General features: G+C 47.0%; 2 protein-coding genes across 11 annotated transcripts in view; one reads left to right on the top strand and one right to left on the bottom strand.

Annotated features, from left to right (window-relative positions):
* The window catches only part of PRG4 (proteoglycan 4), a 415,676-nt gene extending 403,673 nt beyond the window's left edge, over nucleotides 1-12,003 (top strand). For all 7 annotated transcript variants that reach the window (XM_078642714.1, XM_078642681.1, XM_078642696.1 and 4 more), the window contains one exon: nucleotides 11,604-12,003. In XM_078642714.1, the coding sequence (XP_078498840.1) occupies nucleotides 11,604-11,698 (95 nt within the window). In that variant the 3' untranslated portion in view covers nucleotides 11,699-12,003. The remainder of the gene's footprint in view (nucleotides 1-11,603) is intronic.
* Nucleotides 11,751-13,188, bottom strand: part of TPR (translocated promoter region, nuclear basket protein) — a 728,231-nt gene continuing 726,793 nt past the window's right edge. For all 4 annotated transcript variants that reach the window (XM_078642622.1, XM_078642637.1, XM_078642629.1 and 1 more), the window contains exon 51: nucleotides 11,751-11,959. In XM_078642622.1, the coding sequence (XP_078498748.1) occupies nucleotides 11,907-11,959 (53 nt within the window). In that variant the 3' untranslated portion in view covers nucleotides 11,751-11,906. The remainder of the gene's footprint in view (nucleotides 11,960-13,188) is intronic.

Raw genomic sequence — 13,188 nt, 5'->3', positions numbered from 1 at the left:
AATGTAATTGTAGTTTATCTGTAGGAATGATGTGGTCTCAGCGCCAGGATACCCTTCGGGTGGCAGACGCGCTTAATAAGCAAATAAATACATACATACATTTTCTGAACTAGTTTGGAAATTGTTTAGCAGAGGCCAACACCCCCAAGGAACGTATTGCAGCTCTTCTGTCTTTAAAGCGTTCCAAAGCCAGGTCAGCCTTCTCTCCAAAGAGGCAAGACCTATCAAAAGGCACATCCATTTGCAAAGTTTGAACATTTACAGAAATCCCAGTGCGCCTCAAGACAGACCTACAAAGAGCAACACATGTACTGAGCGCCCTGCCAAGACAATCTGTGGAATACAGACCAGCACAGATAACATGCTTGGACTCACCCTGCACACCATGTATCTTTCGAGTCAGAGAGGCCCCAAGATACTCTGGAACAATCAGCAAGATCTCTCTGGTCCTGTCCCAAAGACTGTGTGTGTGTATAGATAGGCCGAGTTTACAGCTCCTAGTGCCAAATTGAGAGAGGGAAACGTGTTTGCTGTACACATTGGATTACTATTTTGGATGGGTGACTACCTGCCTCAAGGAACAATCACAGCCATTCTCAGTGTGAACCCTCAAAGTCACTAACTAACTTGAGCTTAATAACCTGGTAGCTATGGCATACAGCAGACAGGCTTAACTTAGAGCAATGTGTAAAGTAATTATGCAGTACCAAAACAGCAACAGTCAAAATGCAAAATAATAAAAATCCCTAAGTAAATTAGAAAAATAAAGTAACCTTTCATAAACAAAATGACAAAAACCCAATAGTAGAATCCGATATATACATTTATAAAGTTTTAAGTAGGAATGGTGTCAAGAAGCATAAACTGACCATGATAAACAATGGTCGCAGTAGACCAGAATCTAGGCACAATTTGATGCGGACTGTGATAGAGAGCAGGTTAGATACACCAACCAGGTTTGTTATAGTCACGATGTTACCTTCTGATCTACTCCTTTAAGTCCCAAACCACCAAAGGAGTACACTTCTAAAGCACCCCAGGACTGCAGGGGAGGCACTTGGAGACTGCGTCAGTGGGCAACAGCAGGGTCCAATCCATGTCCAGTTGCTGCTGCTCTGGGCAGATGCAAGAAAATGACTCTTCTAGTCAGATACAGGTCAGCCAGAAGACCCTTGGAGCCCACTTCTTTGTCCTGGGTACAAGAGGGAGCAGGCCCAGTCCTTCAGGAATCGTCTCAGGTCGCAGAGAGCAGGATCAGTTCTCTGCTGACTTTCCTTAGGTCCAGAAGTGTTCTGAAGTAGGTGCCACATTTATGCCTAACATGAGCTAGTGTTTGGGAATTACTAATGGGCAAGCCATAACCATTGGGGTAAGTGGGTGTGTGTGTGTGTGCGTGTGTGTGTGTGTGTGAGTGAGAGTGTCTGAGTGTGTGAGAGAGTGTGCGAGTGTGAGAGAGTGCGAGTGTGTGTGTGTGTGTGAGAGTGTGAGTGTGAGAGTCTGAGAGTTTGAGAGTGTGTGAGTGTGTGTGTGTGTGTGAGTGTGTGTGAGTGTGTGTGTGTGAGTGTGTGAGTGTGTGAGTGTGTGTGTGAGTGTGTGTGTGTGTGTGTGTGTGAGTGTGTGTGTGAGTGTGTGTGTGAGTGTGTGTGAGTGAGTGTGTGTGAGTGAGAGTGCGAGAGTGAGAGTGTGTGTACTTTGGTAATTCTAGTGTCCTCCCACATCTCAATCAATCAGGATTTATAAAGCGTTGCTAATCACCCGATGGAGTATCCAGGTGCTTGCAGGTCCCGGAGGCTTATTTGATCAGCCAGGTCTTGAGGGCCATTCGGAATTCTGTAAGTGAGGTGATGCTCCAGAGGTGCATGGGGAGGCTGTGCTGTGCTGTGATGTAGGAGAAGGTGAGTCCTCCACTTCTGATCCGGTAGATGCGAGGAATATGGGCAAGTGAAAGGGAGGCGATGCGTAGTCTTCTTGATGGTTGGTGAAAGTTCAGGCAGTGGTTAATGTAGGCGGGTCCTTGGTTATGGTCAGGCATGTGTGAGTGGGTCAGCATCTTGCATAAGGATGTCTTCTGTACGGCGAGCCAGTGTAGTTGCTGGAGATAGGTATGATGTGGATTTGTCGGGGAAGGCAGAGAATGAGCCTGGCTGCAGCATTTTGTATGGTCTGAAGTCTCTCTGGAGGAGGTGCGCGGCGATTCCTACATAGATGGCGTTGCCGTAGTCCAGTCGGCTGGTGATGAAGGCCTGTGTCACGGTGCATCTTGTGTCTAGGGGTAGACACTTGAAGTTCTTACGTAGTATGTGCAGAGTGAGGAAGCAGGCGGAGGGGACTGCATTGATCTGTGATTTCATGGAGAGCTTTTTGTCAATGATGATTGTGAGGTTTCTGGTGTGGTCGGAAGGTGTGGGTCCTAGGTCTGATGGCAACTAGGAGTCGTTCCAAGTGTTGCTGCAGTTGCAAAAGATCAGAACTTCCTTCTTGTCTGTGTTCAGCTGCAAGTAATCGATCATCTAGTCAGTGACGTTTGTCATGCATCTGTTGAAGTTGGTTCTAGTGGTGGTGGGGTTGTCGGTGAGTGAGAGGATGAATTGAGCGTCGTCTGCGTAGGAAATTATATTCAGACCGTGGGATCTGACAATGTTGACCAGTGAGGTCATATGTGTTTAAGAGCGTGGGGCTGAGGGATGAGCCCTGTGGGAGACCACAGGAGATCTCCTTGGGCTCAGAGGTGAGAGCTGGATCCTTTGGATTCTTCCTGGGATAAAGGAGGTGATCCATCTGAGAACGTCCCCTTCGACATCTAAAATCAAAACCCAACTTGGAGGCCGCCACTTTTCCCCCCCAATAAACCCAAAGACAAAAGCCTGGTTTAACAAATGTAGGGTTTACCCGCAACCAGACAGTGGCTACAGAAGAATTGTTTTTGCATCCTGTTTTTCCTCCTTTTAAGTGTGAGCCGGTGTTCAATGTGCACTCAGCAGACCGTTCAAGCATGAATTGACACTATGTCAAAAAGGATGCTCCAGCCCTCACCCTGCATTTTCTGGAGGTTGAGGGGGTGGAGGGGTCACTTCTGCCTATTCGGGACAGTCTATTGTTTGCTCCTGGGAAGGCAATTTTGCCTCTAGGAACTTCAGGCAGGGAAGAACACATTACTTCCCTTTGGCGACACCTTATCTGGTAGAGGCTATCTAGGCGTAGATTCCTTAGGACCCCACCCATCCTCCCTGCTCTGAAGAGGGATGGCCGATCTGGCAACCGAAGAAAGGCTGAAATGGCAGAAAGATAGTCCTTTAAGGTGCCCAAAGCAGCGCCCTGGCAGGCAAGGGAAAGGATAGAGAGGGGGGAGCAGAAAGAAGGTCAACCTGTTTTTCTGCACACCATGCCACAAACTTGCCCCAACGGCAGGCGCATGGAGTCTTGGTGGAGGGACGCGTGCCTGCCCAGATAACATTGCAGAATTTGGGCGGAGGGCTGAAAGACGTCAACTGCTGCCACTCAATCTACACACATGAAGGCAGGGCACTGACAGATTTGAGTGGAAAACACTCCCCTGTTGCTGCGACAGAAGATCCTCCATAAGGGGTAGCCTTACCATAGGACTAATGGCCATGCTCAACAGCTCGGGATACCAAACTCTTTGAGTCCGGAGCCACAATAAGGACTTGGGCAAGGTCGTTACTGGTCTTCTTGAGAACTCTGGACAGGGGTGGTAATGGCAGAAAGGTGTACAGGAGGCCAGAGCTACAGCTACGCTCAAGAAGAAAAGCGTCTCCGAGCGACAAGCACCTTGGAAACTCCTGCGCGCAAAATGACTTGCATTGTGCGTTCTCTGTGGTGGCTTACATATCTAACCAAGCCTCTTCCCAATGCTGAAAGAGACCTTATACCACCTCCTGATGGAGACGCTAATTGTGATCGGCTAGGCATCTTCGGCGGAGTTTGTACGCCCTGGCATTCAGAGAGCCCACCAGGTGTTGAACCACCAGGGATATGCCCTGACGCATCACCCATGTCCAAAAATACAAGGTGTATTGACAAAGGGTCCACGACCCATCCCTGCCCTGTTTGTTGCAGTATCGCAAGGCGGTGGGGTTGTCCGTAAACACTTGCACTAGCTTTACCTTGATGGAGGATCGAAAAGGTTTTAATGCCAACCGGATCGCCCGGAGCTCCAGAGGTTTGATGCGGAGTCCAAATTCCTCCAGAGGCTTCTGATCCCCACCTCTCCCAGATGGCCACTCCATCCCAGGAGAATCGCATCCTCCACCACTGTCCGATCTGGTTGGGGAAGAGAGAGGGGTCTGCAGCCGACCCAAACACGGTTTGTTAACCACCAGTGCAGATCTTTTGCAGTTCCCGCCGAGATCTGGACCGTGTCATAGAGATTCCTCTGATGCTGCGTCCACTGGAACTTGAGTTTTCACTGCTGAGCCCACATATGACAGCGGGCATGTGTCACAAGCAGGAGGCCATGAGGTCCAGCAGCCTCCCCGAAACCCAGGCTACAGCCTGAAACATCAGTATCATAGCCTGAAAATCCTGTTCGGGAGGATATGTTCGTAACTACACAGTTTCCCCGAACAGCTCTGATGAAAGGGAGCGTTTTAGAGGGAGTCAGGTGCAGAACTAATAGAGAGCCATAAAATAAAGATTTGTTACAGAACCCTGGACAGATGGGTAAAGACCGGATTTTGTCACAGACACTCCTACTGGGTTTATCTGTCATACGCCGACTAGGCCTATCAGGAGGGGTGGGGGTTTCGTGGTTATTTATCATAACCCGCTGTCAAGCGCATTCGAAACAGTCTCTGCCACTACCTGCGAAGCACTTTCCTTCAGTTTCCAACCCTCTGACCATCACTCCTTTAAGAGAATATTACTCTATAGACCTCCAAGTCCAAAAAATGCTTTTTTGGCTAACATAAGCACTTTACTAACGGATGATTTTTGTACAAATAACTTCACAATGCTTGGTGATTTTCATTTCCATCTAGAATCCACTAGGGATTCAGATACAGGTGGCATGTTGGATATTACGAGTAGCACAGGGCTAGTAAAACTAGTACAAGGCTCTACCCACGATGCAGGCTACACTCTGGATGGCATCTTTTCCAATTATCCGTACTTAGCTTACACAGGTTCACTGCCTCTTACATGGTTGGATCACTCAGCAATCCTATTTGAATTATCATTCGCAGATCGTCAGCAAGACCAGGCTACTACCAAAAGCTCATTCACCTCTTGCACTTGGAATAAAATCAAGGGGGCTCTATTAGCAGACCAACTCTCTACTACAATGTCACCATTGCTCAACAACCAAAGAGGCTGCCACAACATGGTACCCTACCTGGATTGAGCCAGTATGTAGGAATGTGGCACCTAAAAAAGTAACTAAACTGGAACGTTCCTATCCAACCGCACCTTTGTACTCAGAAGAACTTAGGGAGCAAAAACAAAGACATATAACAACTCAGAAAAAGAGAAATAAGGCTCAGTAAATTAAAAAGTTTTTTGCTAACCTAATTACAATGGCCAAACATTCCACCAAACAACTGTTCAGAACCATATCCAGACTAGCTTCTCCGTGCACTCCAAAGATCTCAATCAGCCAGACTATGCAATGAAATCGCAATCCTCTTTTTTAAAGAAAATCGAACAAATCTTTTTAACATTCAACTGTTCTTCAGCGGTGACAAGAGAGGCCTCACTTATACCGGGTGACCAAAACACACATTATCTCTGACCCACCTACCTTGAATCCCTTTACAGAATTTGCTCGGCTCTCTCAAAAACAAACATTAAACTTACTGCAATGTGTTAGATCACGTTCCCCTCTTGATCCTTGCCCGGTAACAGTGATTAAATCGGCTCCTGAACCTATTGCTGAAATACTTACCTCACTGTTCAACGCCATGTTCAATTCTGAGCTCTTAAAGCATGGAAGGAGGCCTCGATTCTCCCTCTTCTGAAAAAAAACAAAATCGACCCAAAGGATCCCAATAATTTTCGGCCCATCTCTCAGCTTCCTCTCCCGGCAAAATTGATGGAAAGGGTTAAGAATTCACAGCTACCCAGATTTATACAGGACAACGACATACTAGATTCAATGCAATACGGCTTTAGAGGAGGCCATAACACAGAATCAGCTCCGTTGAAGAAATTAGGGAGGCTATGTATGTCGGGGGCAGTGCAGCATTGATAATGCTAGATCTCTCAACGGCTTTTGACATGGTCCACCAAGAACTCCTATTGGACCGCCAGTCTGCGTGCAGCTTTCAGGGTATAGCATGGAAAGTACTGCGCACCTTCCTCACAGAAAGAAAGCAAACAGTGACCTTAGACACGTTCACTTCAAAACCGTTCTATCCTCCTTGTGGGGTCCCACAGGGGTCCTCACTAAGCCCCCATGCTATTCAATGTGTATGTATCAGTTTTGGCACAACTGATTAGAACCTTCGTCTTTCACTCAACATATTATTCGGATGACACACAAACAGTGGTGTCTCTGCTGCCAAATCAGGAAAAAGAGAGAGGAGGCAAATTCCACGATTGTGTGCAGTCCGTAAAGACTTGGATGAGTGAAAACTGTGGAAAGTTGAACTCTAGTAAAACCGAAGTGATTATTTTTGGAAATAACGCCAATTTTTATGTCAACCAGATGGTGGCCTGATGAGTTAGGTACCCTACTGACTCCTGTTAGGAAAGGAAAAAACCTAGGCGTAGTAATTGACAACAGGCTCATCTTTGGGTAGCAGGAGAATGCAGTCACTTCCTCTACTTTCTGGACTCTCAGGATGATTAAAAGAATATAACACCTACTGCCCCAGGAAAGTCAAAGAATAGTTATAACCTCCCTCATCCTGCCAAAACTGGATTACTGCAATGGTCTATGTTTGAACATGCAGCAGCAACATATGAACAAAATGCAATTATTGCAAAATGCGGCAGCTAGGTTGCTAAAAGGCACACCTAAATTTATATATGTACAAAATGAAATTAGTAAGCTCCACTGGCTGCCAATGTGACAACAGGTTAGATTTAAATCCTTCTGTACGGCCTTATAGGCTCTGCACGACTGTGGACTGGTCCATCTCAGGCAGTGTTTTAGATGGTACTTTCCCAACAGAACTCTTCGCTCCCTAGGAACGAAGGCAGTGATTGTGCCTAGATTGAAAAGAGCCAACTGGGGTGGCAGAAGCTTTGTTACATGCACGACAAGGGCATGGAATTAACTTCCTTTCCACATATGGGTCTCCCTGACCTGCTGTCATTTAGGAAGGCACTGAAAACTTGGCTATTTCGTGTGAGAAGTTGGCCTGGTATATGATGTTCACTATTCTAGTGATCACCTTGCACCAGTCCAAACAACCCTTCTGGTGATGGTTGTAAGTCAACCTTATAGACCAGCTATCCTAGTGGTAGTGTGGACAGAACAGTCTTAGGCTAAAAAACTCTAGAGGGCGTGTAAAGCCAGCTGTTTTACCATATGTAACCCCTTGAATATCAAACGAAAGGACACCACACAGGATATATATAAAATATATATGTATTTATTTTTAACACACTCCTCTGAACTCTTTATGAGGTCAGAGGCCAAAGCAAATAACAAGACACTTAGTTATTATACGTTAAGTTGCACAATTTACGGTTAGGCCCTAGGGGCGAAGCAAACCATATATTAAGAAAGTGGTATAAGTACCACGTCACGAGAAAAGGAAAGGCCTTGGGCATCGCTGGGGCTACACTGTCTTAACAATAGTTTAGAAATAGGAGGCCCACGGGCGGCGCGTGCAGTGTCTATACACAATCAATGCAAAGTCAATGTGGAACTTAGAAGTTAGATTTAAAGGGATTTAGGATACTTCCGGTTTAGCTAGGAGGAAACAACTAGAGACTTAAACACTTGGATAGTCAATACCCTTGGGAGCACCGAAGTACTCGCGTTACCTCACCCACAGACGGCGAGTGCAAAGGTGTGAAGATGTGTCGGGTTTCGTCGTTGGATCCTATGGAGACCTGAAGAAAAGAGGCTGCGGGTGACCAGGAGGAAGATGTCCGGGTGGATCCCAGGGTGGATCGAGGATGAAGAGGACCTGAAAGCAGAGGGGACAGAGTCTGGGTCCTAGCCAGTGACCGGGTGGAACCAGAGAGGAACCAGACGACGTCGAAGAGCAATCAGGTGCTGTCTTGAAGCTGGTCTTGGCAGCCACGTGGACCAGGAGGCGTCGACGACGACCGGGTGCTGGAGACTGACTGTCCCACGAAGGATCTCGCAGATGGAGGGGTAGACTTCTGGATTGGAGTCAACAAGCCTTGGCAAAGGCAGTCCACGCAGGATACAACAAAGGCTTCTGGTGCAGACCAGCAAGGTCTGAGGTGCTTCACCTTTGCAGGGAAGCAAGGGCCAGTCTGGAGCAACCAGACCAGCGATGTGGTTCAAAAGGATTGTCATCACAGAGGCTACTATCCAACGGGCCAGCAACCAGACAACGCGTCGAGCAGAACAAAAGCAGAAGGGCCCAACGCAGAACTCGTGGAGTGTGGGGGGTTGATCTTCGTCGCAGATGGAGCTCGAGATCGGGGTTTCTCAATCCCCAGTACACAGCTTCGAGGATACCTCAGGAGCTGCACAGGTAGCAAGTTGCAGGCTTTCCAAGATGTTCGGCACCACGTGTCTCGTCGCCTCCACGGACCCCAGCTATGCTGCAGTCATGAAGAGAGGGTCAGAGAGGTCTGGAAGTCTGGGTCTTGTCAGGCTCTGTTCTCGGGTTCCGGCGGGAAACGTCGACAAAGCAAGCCGTTGATTTGCTGGATGGTGCCTGGTTGCCCAGGGTGGTCACTCCTTGGCCACAAGGGAGATTCTTCAGTCTTCAGCAGAATGTCAAAGGTCCAGAGTTTTGTGTCAAGTTTCAATTCAGGATTAATCTGTCTCAGGACTCCGCTCCTACCTTTATACAACTAAAAAGAGGCTGGATTACTTTCTAGGTCCCTCCTATGGGTGGAACCAGGAAGGGGGGTGATTACACCCCCTTTCCTTTGTCCAGTTTCGCGCCAGAGCTGAGGCTGGAGTGTCCCAGCAACCGGTTTGAACTGGGGTATGCATGGAGCACCTAGTGTGCTCCAGGCATCTCATTCTATTCAGCCCTCCCTGTCCCAATACACAAAGTCCTGTCTGGGGTGGTGCTTCTTTTTCGAGTGCCTCGGTTTACCTGAGGACTTGGAGCCCGACGAGTAGTGGTGACTCGTCGAGTGGCAATGACTGCGGCTCCGACTGCGGGAGCTCAAGCCGCTTACGGGACCGCTCCCGTCTATCTTTCAAGGTCAAGGCCCGGCAGTCGGGGCACGAATTGTCATCGTGGTCGGCCCAGAGACAGTAAAGGCACCGACGGTGGGGGTCGGTCACCAACATCAAGCGGTGACAGTCCTCGCAAGGCTTAAACCCCGGCATCCCTACCGGAACCGCGAGTCGAAGGTCGACTCGAGAAGTGCTCAAAAGAGATCAAAAAAGTTAGTCAAAAAATGACTAAGAGTACTGCTCTTCCCAGATCTGCGCTTGCTGGCGCGGAAAAAAGAACTGATGTCAGCGCGCGAGGGCGGCGTCTAAGTACTCAGACGACATCATCCCAGCGATCACGACGCACGCGGAGCTGCAAACGACGCTTAGCGACGCGCAGTGGTACTGCTGACGATAACTTTCTGGATCCAGTCTGACGCCTGGAGATATTCTAAGGTAAGGAATCTACCACTAACCTGTTTCTTTCAGATTCAAAGTCCCAGTGTCCCCGACCGCCGGTGGAGCCGGGCTGCCCAAAGATGAGGAAACGCCCTGGCTCCCGGAAAGGCATTGAGGCCTCGAGCCCTCTTAGAAGTAGGCACGGTAGATGGAGCCTTTGAGAGATGATGCTCTGTATTCCGCGTCGGCCGACTGAAGGGGAGAAGTCGAAAAACACCTGCGCTTCTTTGACTTCTTGTGTTTTCCTGACTTACCCGAAGACCTCGCAGCCTAATTCAAGTGCAAAGAGTCTGTGCTCTGCGACCGTTCGAGGCACGAGAAAGGGAGCGATGCGGAGCCGAGCACTGGGCCTCCAGCAGCGTTCGGGACCGCTCCTGCAAAGCTTTTGGGTTCATAGCCTGGCACTCAGAGCACATCTTCAGGTTGTGGTCACGCTACAGACACCAAAGGCAGACGAGGTGAGGATCCGTCATGGACATCGCCCGATGACAGGAGCCACGAGGCTTGAAGCCGGTCTAACGTTGGGACATCTGCCGACACACCAGGAGTTCGAGAACTCAAAAAAGAAGTCGACAAAAGTAAAAAAAAGACTAGCCAAAAAACAGCTAGGAGGTAGCCCTCTCCGAATGTGCGCTTAGGCTTGCGAGGAAAAAGAACAAACGGACGTCAGCGCGCATGGGCGGAGTCTATGTAGGTCCTGCAACATCATCCTGGCACCGATGACGGATGCGGAGCCGACCGACACCACCTGAAGACGGCATGGGGTACTGCTGAAGAAAAATCTCCGGATCCAGACTGATGCCTGGGGTAAATTCTAAGGTAAGGAATCTAAAACTAACAGCCTATCAGATAAAACAGGCACTCACTCTAGCAGTTGGTGCCCTACATGTATCGCGGTTATCTAATTTTGGGCTTGTGAAGCTGTGGCTGAATACACATGGCGCCACCTGGCAGTGAAGAGAGCTTCTTCTGGATGAAGAAATAGTTTCTGGGTCCTGCCTGGCCCCTAGAGGCTATTTAGAAGGTGAGTAATCTAGAGTGAGAGGATCAGTCAGAATATTTATCGGCTAGGATTTAGAGGAACAGTAGTTTTTAGTGAGGTCACCAACTTGATGTGATCACCTGTTGTAGGAGAGTAGTTTCAATGCCTGTTTTTGTCACCTCTGCAGTCATACAATTTGAAATATTACTAATGCAATGCTGTGTTTTGATACTAATACAACTCCACTTCGTGTGTGTTCTCCTAGTCAAATGATGCACAAAAATATCTAAAAGAAAAATCAACTGTAAATCAAGAACCCCCCCAAAACAAGCAGTTTCAAAGCTTTCACAACAGTCAATGTAAAGGGAAATGGTTAGAGGTGTGAAAGGGTCCTCTTCACAGTGGGAGGACAGTTTGTGTGGGGTAGAAGCGTAACCATTTCTATAGTTACTTCAAACATTCTCTTTGGCGCGAGGAACGAGAACCCCTTCTTGTGCTCCTCATGGCATTGGGGACAATGGTAAAACTGTCCACATTGCCAAGGCAATTTCTATTTGTGTGTCAGAAAGAAAGGGGAAATTTAGTCGATTAACAGTGGGGGATTTTCAATTTAAAAGTGGCAGAATCTATTACTGTTGGCGTATCCCAGTTGTTGCTTACGTAGAGTTGAAACAAGAGCGTATTTGGAAAGGAATAAGGGCTCTATAAGTTGGTTAGGGACATATATATATATTGAAGATGCCACAGAAAGCCAAGAGTATGAATGGCATGCAGTCTGGCTATTGAAAAATACATAAACATCCAGAATTACTACCAATTAACAATGAATGTATGACCACAAAAGTGTATTAAAAATTAATACATTCAAATGGTTCTTTTCTTTAGATAAATACTACAACCTGAACCCATCGAGTAGAACAGTGGTGAGGACAGCATCGCGGACACAGCAGAACACAGCCAAAGACTGGTACAAGTGCTGAGATGGATCACAAAAACTGAATTTGGGAAAGAAAAGCGACTGATGGACTCAGAACATTTTATATCTAATTTTATTAACAAACACTTAAATTCCGCGCAAAACAAGTGAAGTACAAAAGTTCTATGAGCAAGGTCAATATTACACTGAAGGGACAAACGCAGGCTTCATATTTATTCACAGCTGCAGACAGAAAAGCGAACACGGGCCAGTCAGCCAATATTGCTTCTGTTCAAGCCTCGGCCGCCCATCGCATGGGTAATACCTACAACAAGAAGAAAAATATTAAATAAACGCCTTTTATAAGGAGTCATCTTTTTATTTTTTACTTTTTGATTCACAGCAATGTTTTCTTTTGCATACACTTCCTTTAGCGTTTATCTATCCTTTATAATTAACATGATATGTTCTCTCATCCTGGTCAACGATCAACTTGTATCCATCTACCTACAGCCGTTCACTCATCCCCTCAACCCCCTGACTCCCAGGAACTGTGCAAGACCAAGGCGCTGCAAAGAAAAAACAAACTCAGCAGAATTACACAGGGCAAGATATTGGACAGATGTGTTCCTGTCCACTCCTCAGTCTCTTGCCCTTTCTAACTCTCAATGCTCCTCTCTTCTCTCCCCTATACTCCACTATCTCTGGCATCAGTCCATCATGTGAATTTGTAGACACCTAACATGTTGCTAGTTTCCAGGATAAAGAGAGAATGGCCAGTCAAATGTCACTTTTCTTGGTATTCCCCCCTCAAAACTTCCCTCCATACTTTTACCTGAATGTGCCCCCACCTGTAAGATCTGATGCATTCAAAGTAATGGGGGCAGCTGTGATTGGTAAATCACAAGGACAAGCATTTCTGCTTTTGATGCATTACACATTGCTCAGTTTCATATTTACCAGAAGGGGCCAATTCATGCACCATAACACCACCCTTAAAGGGACAACAATTGTCCTGCAAAATACCATTATAAAGATTATCTACCACCAAGTAAAATATATATATATATATATATATATATATATCTTTAAAACCACTGATTTCAATGAGCCATTTTTAATGCATTGAAAAGTTAAGGTGTGGGGGTGTGGGGTAGGCATTATAGTGAGGCTTAGGTTATGGTTTTAATCTGAGTTTACTGTGAGAGCCAGGATAGGGGGAAGGGTTAGGAAAACTAATAATGGTTTGCATGGATCTGGTTTACGGGAAGTGACATGCTTAAGAATGATCTCAAACATATAAAGGTAAAGATAATCTAGAACAACGGAGGGTCGAAAAAGACCATCTTCAATGTGGCTCATTGGACATGGCCTTTCTATTTCTAGAACTAGACACCTTGAATGTAAATGTTGTGAGGATTTGAGGTCCTGGGTACATTGTGAAGAAAATCTGTTGCTATGCCATTATTTGTCAAGAAACAGCTCCTCTACCCCACCCACCCCCCAATAAAGCCTGTAACCACCTTTGCTATATACCAAGCTAGCATGCAGCTT

The sequence above is a fragment of the Lissotriton helveticus genome, chromosome 1_1 (genome assembly GCF_964261635.1).
Source record: "Lissotriton helveticus chromosome 1_1, aLisHel1.1, whole genome shotgun sequence".
In the NCBI taxonomy this organism is placed as follows: Eukaryota; Metazoa; Chordata; class Amphibia; order Caudata; family Salamandridae; genus Lissotriton; species Lissotriton helveticus.
Note: the sequence above shows the minus strand (reverse complement) of the source record. Positions and strands in the feature narration are given on the sequence as shown.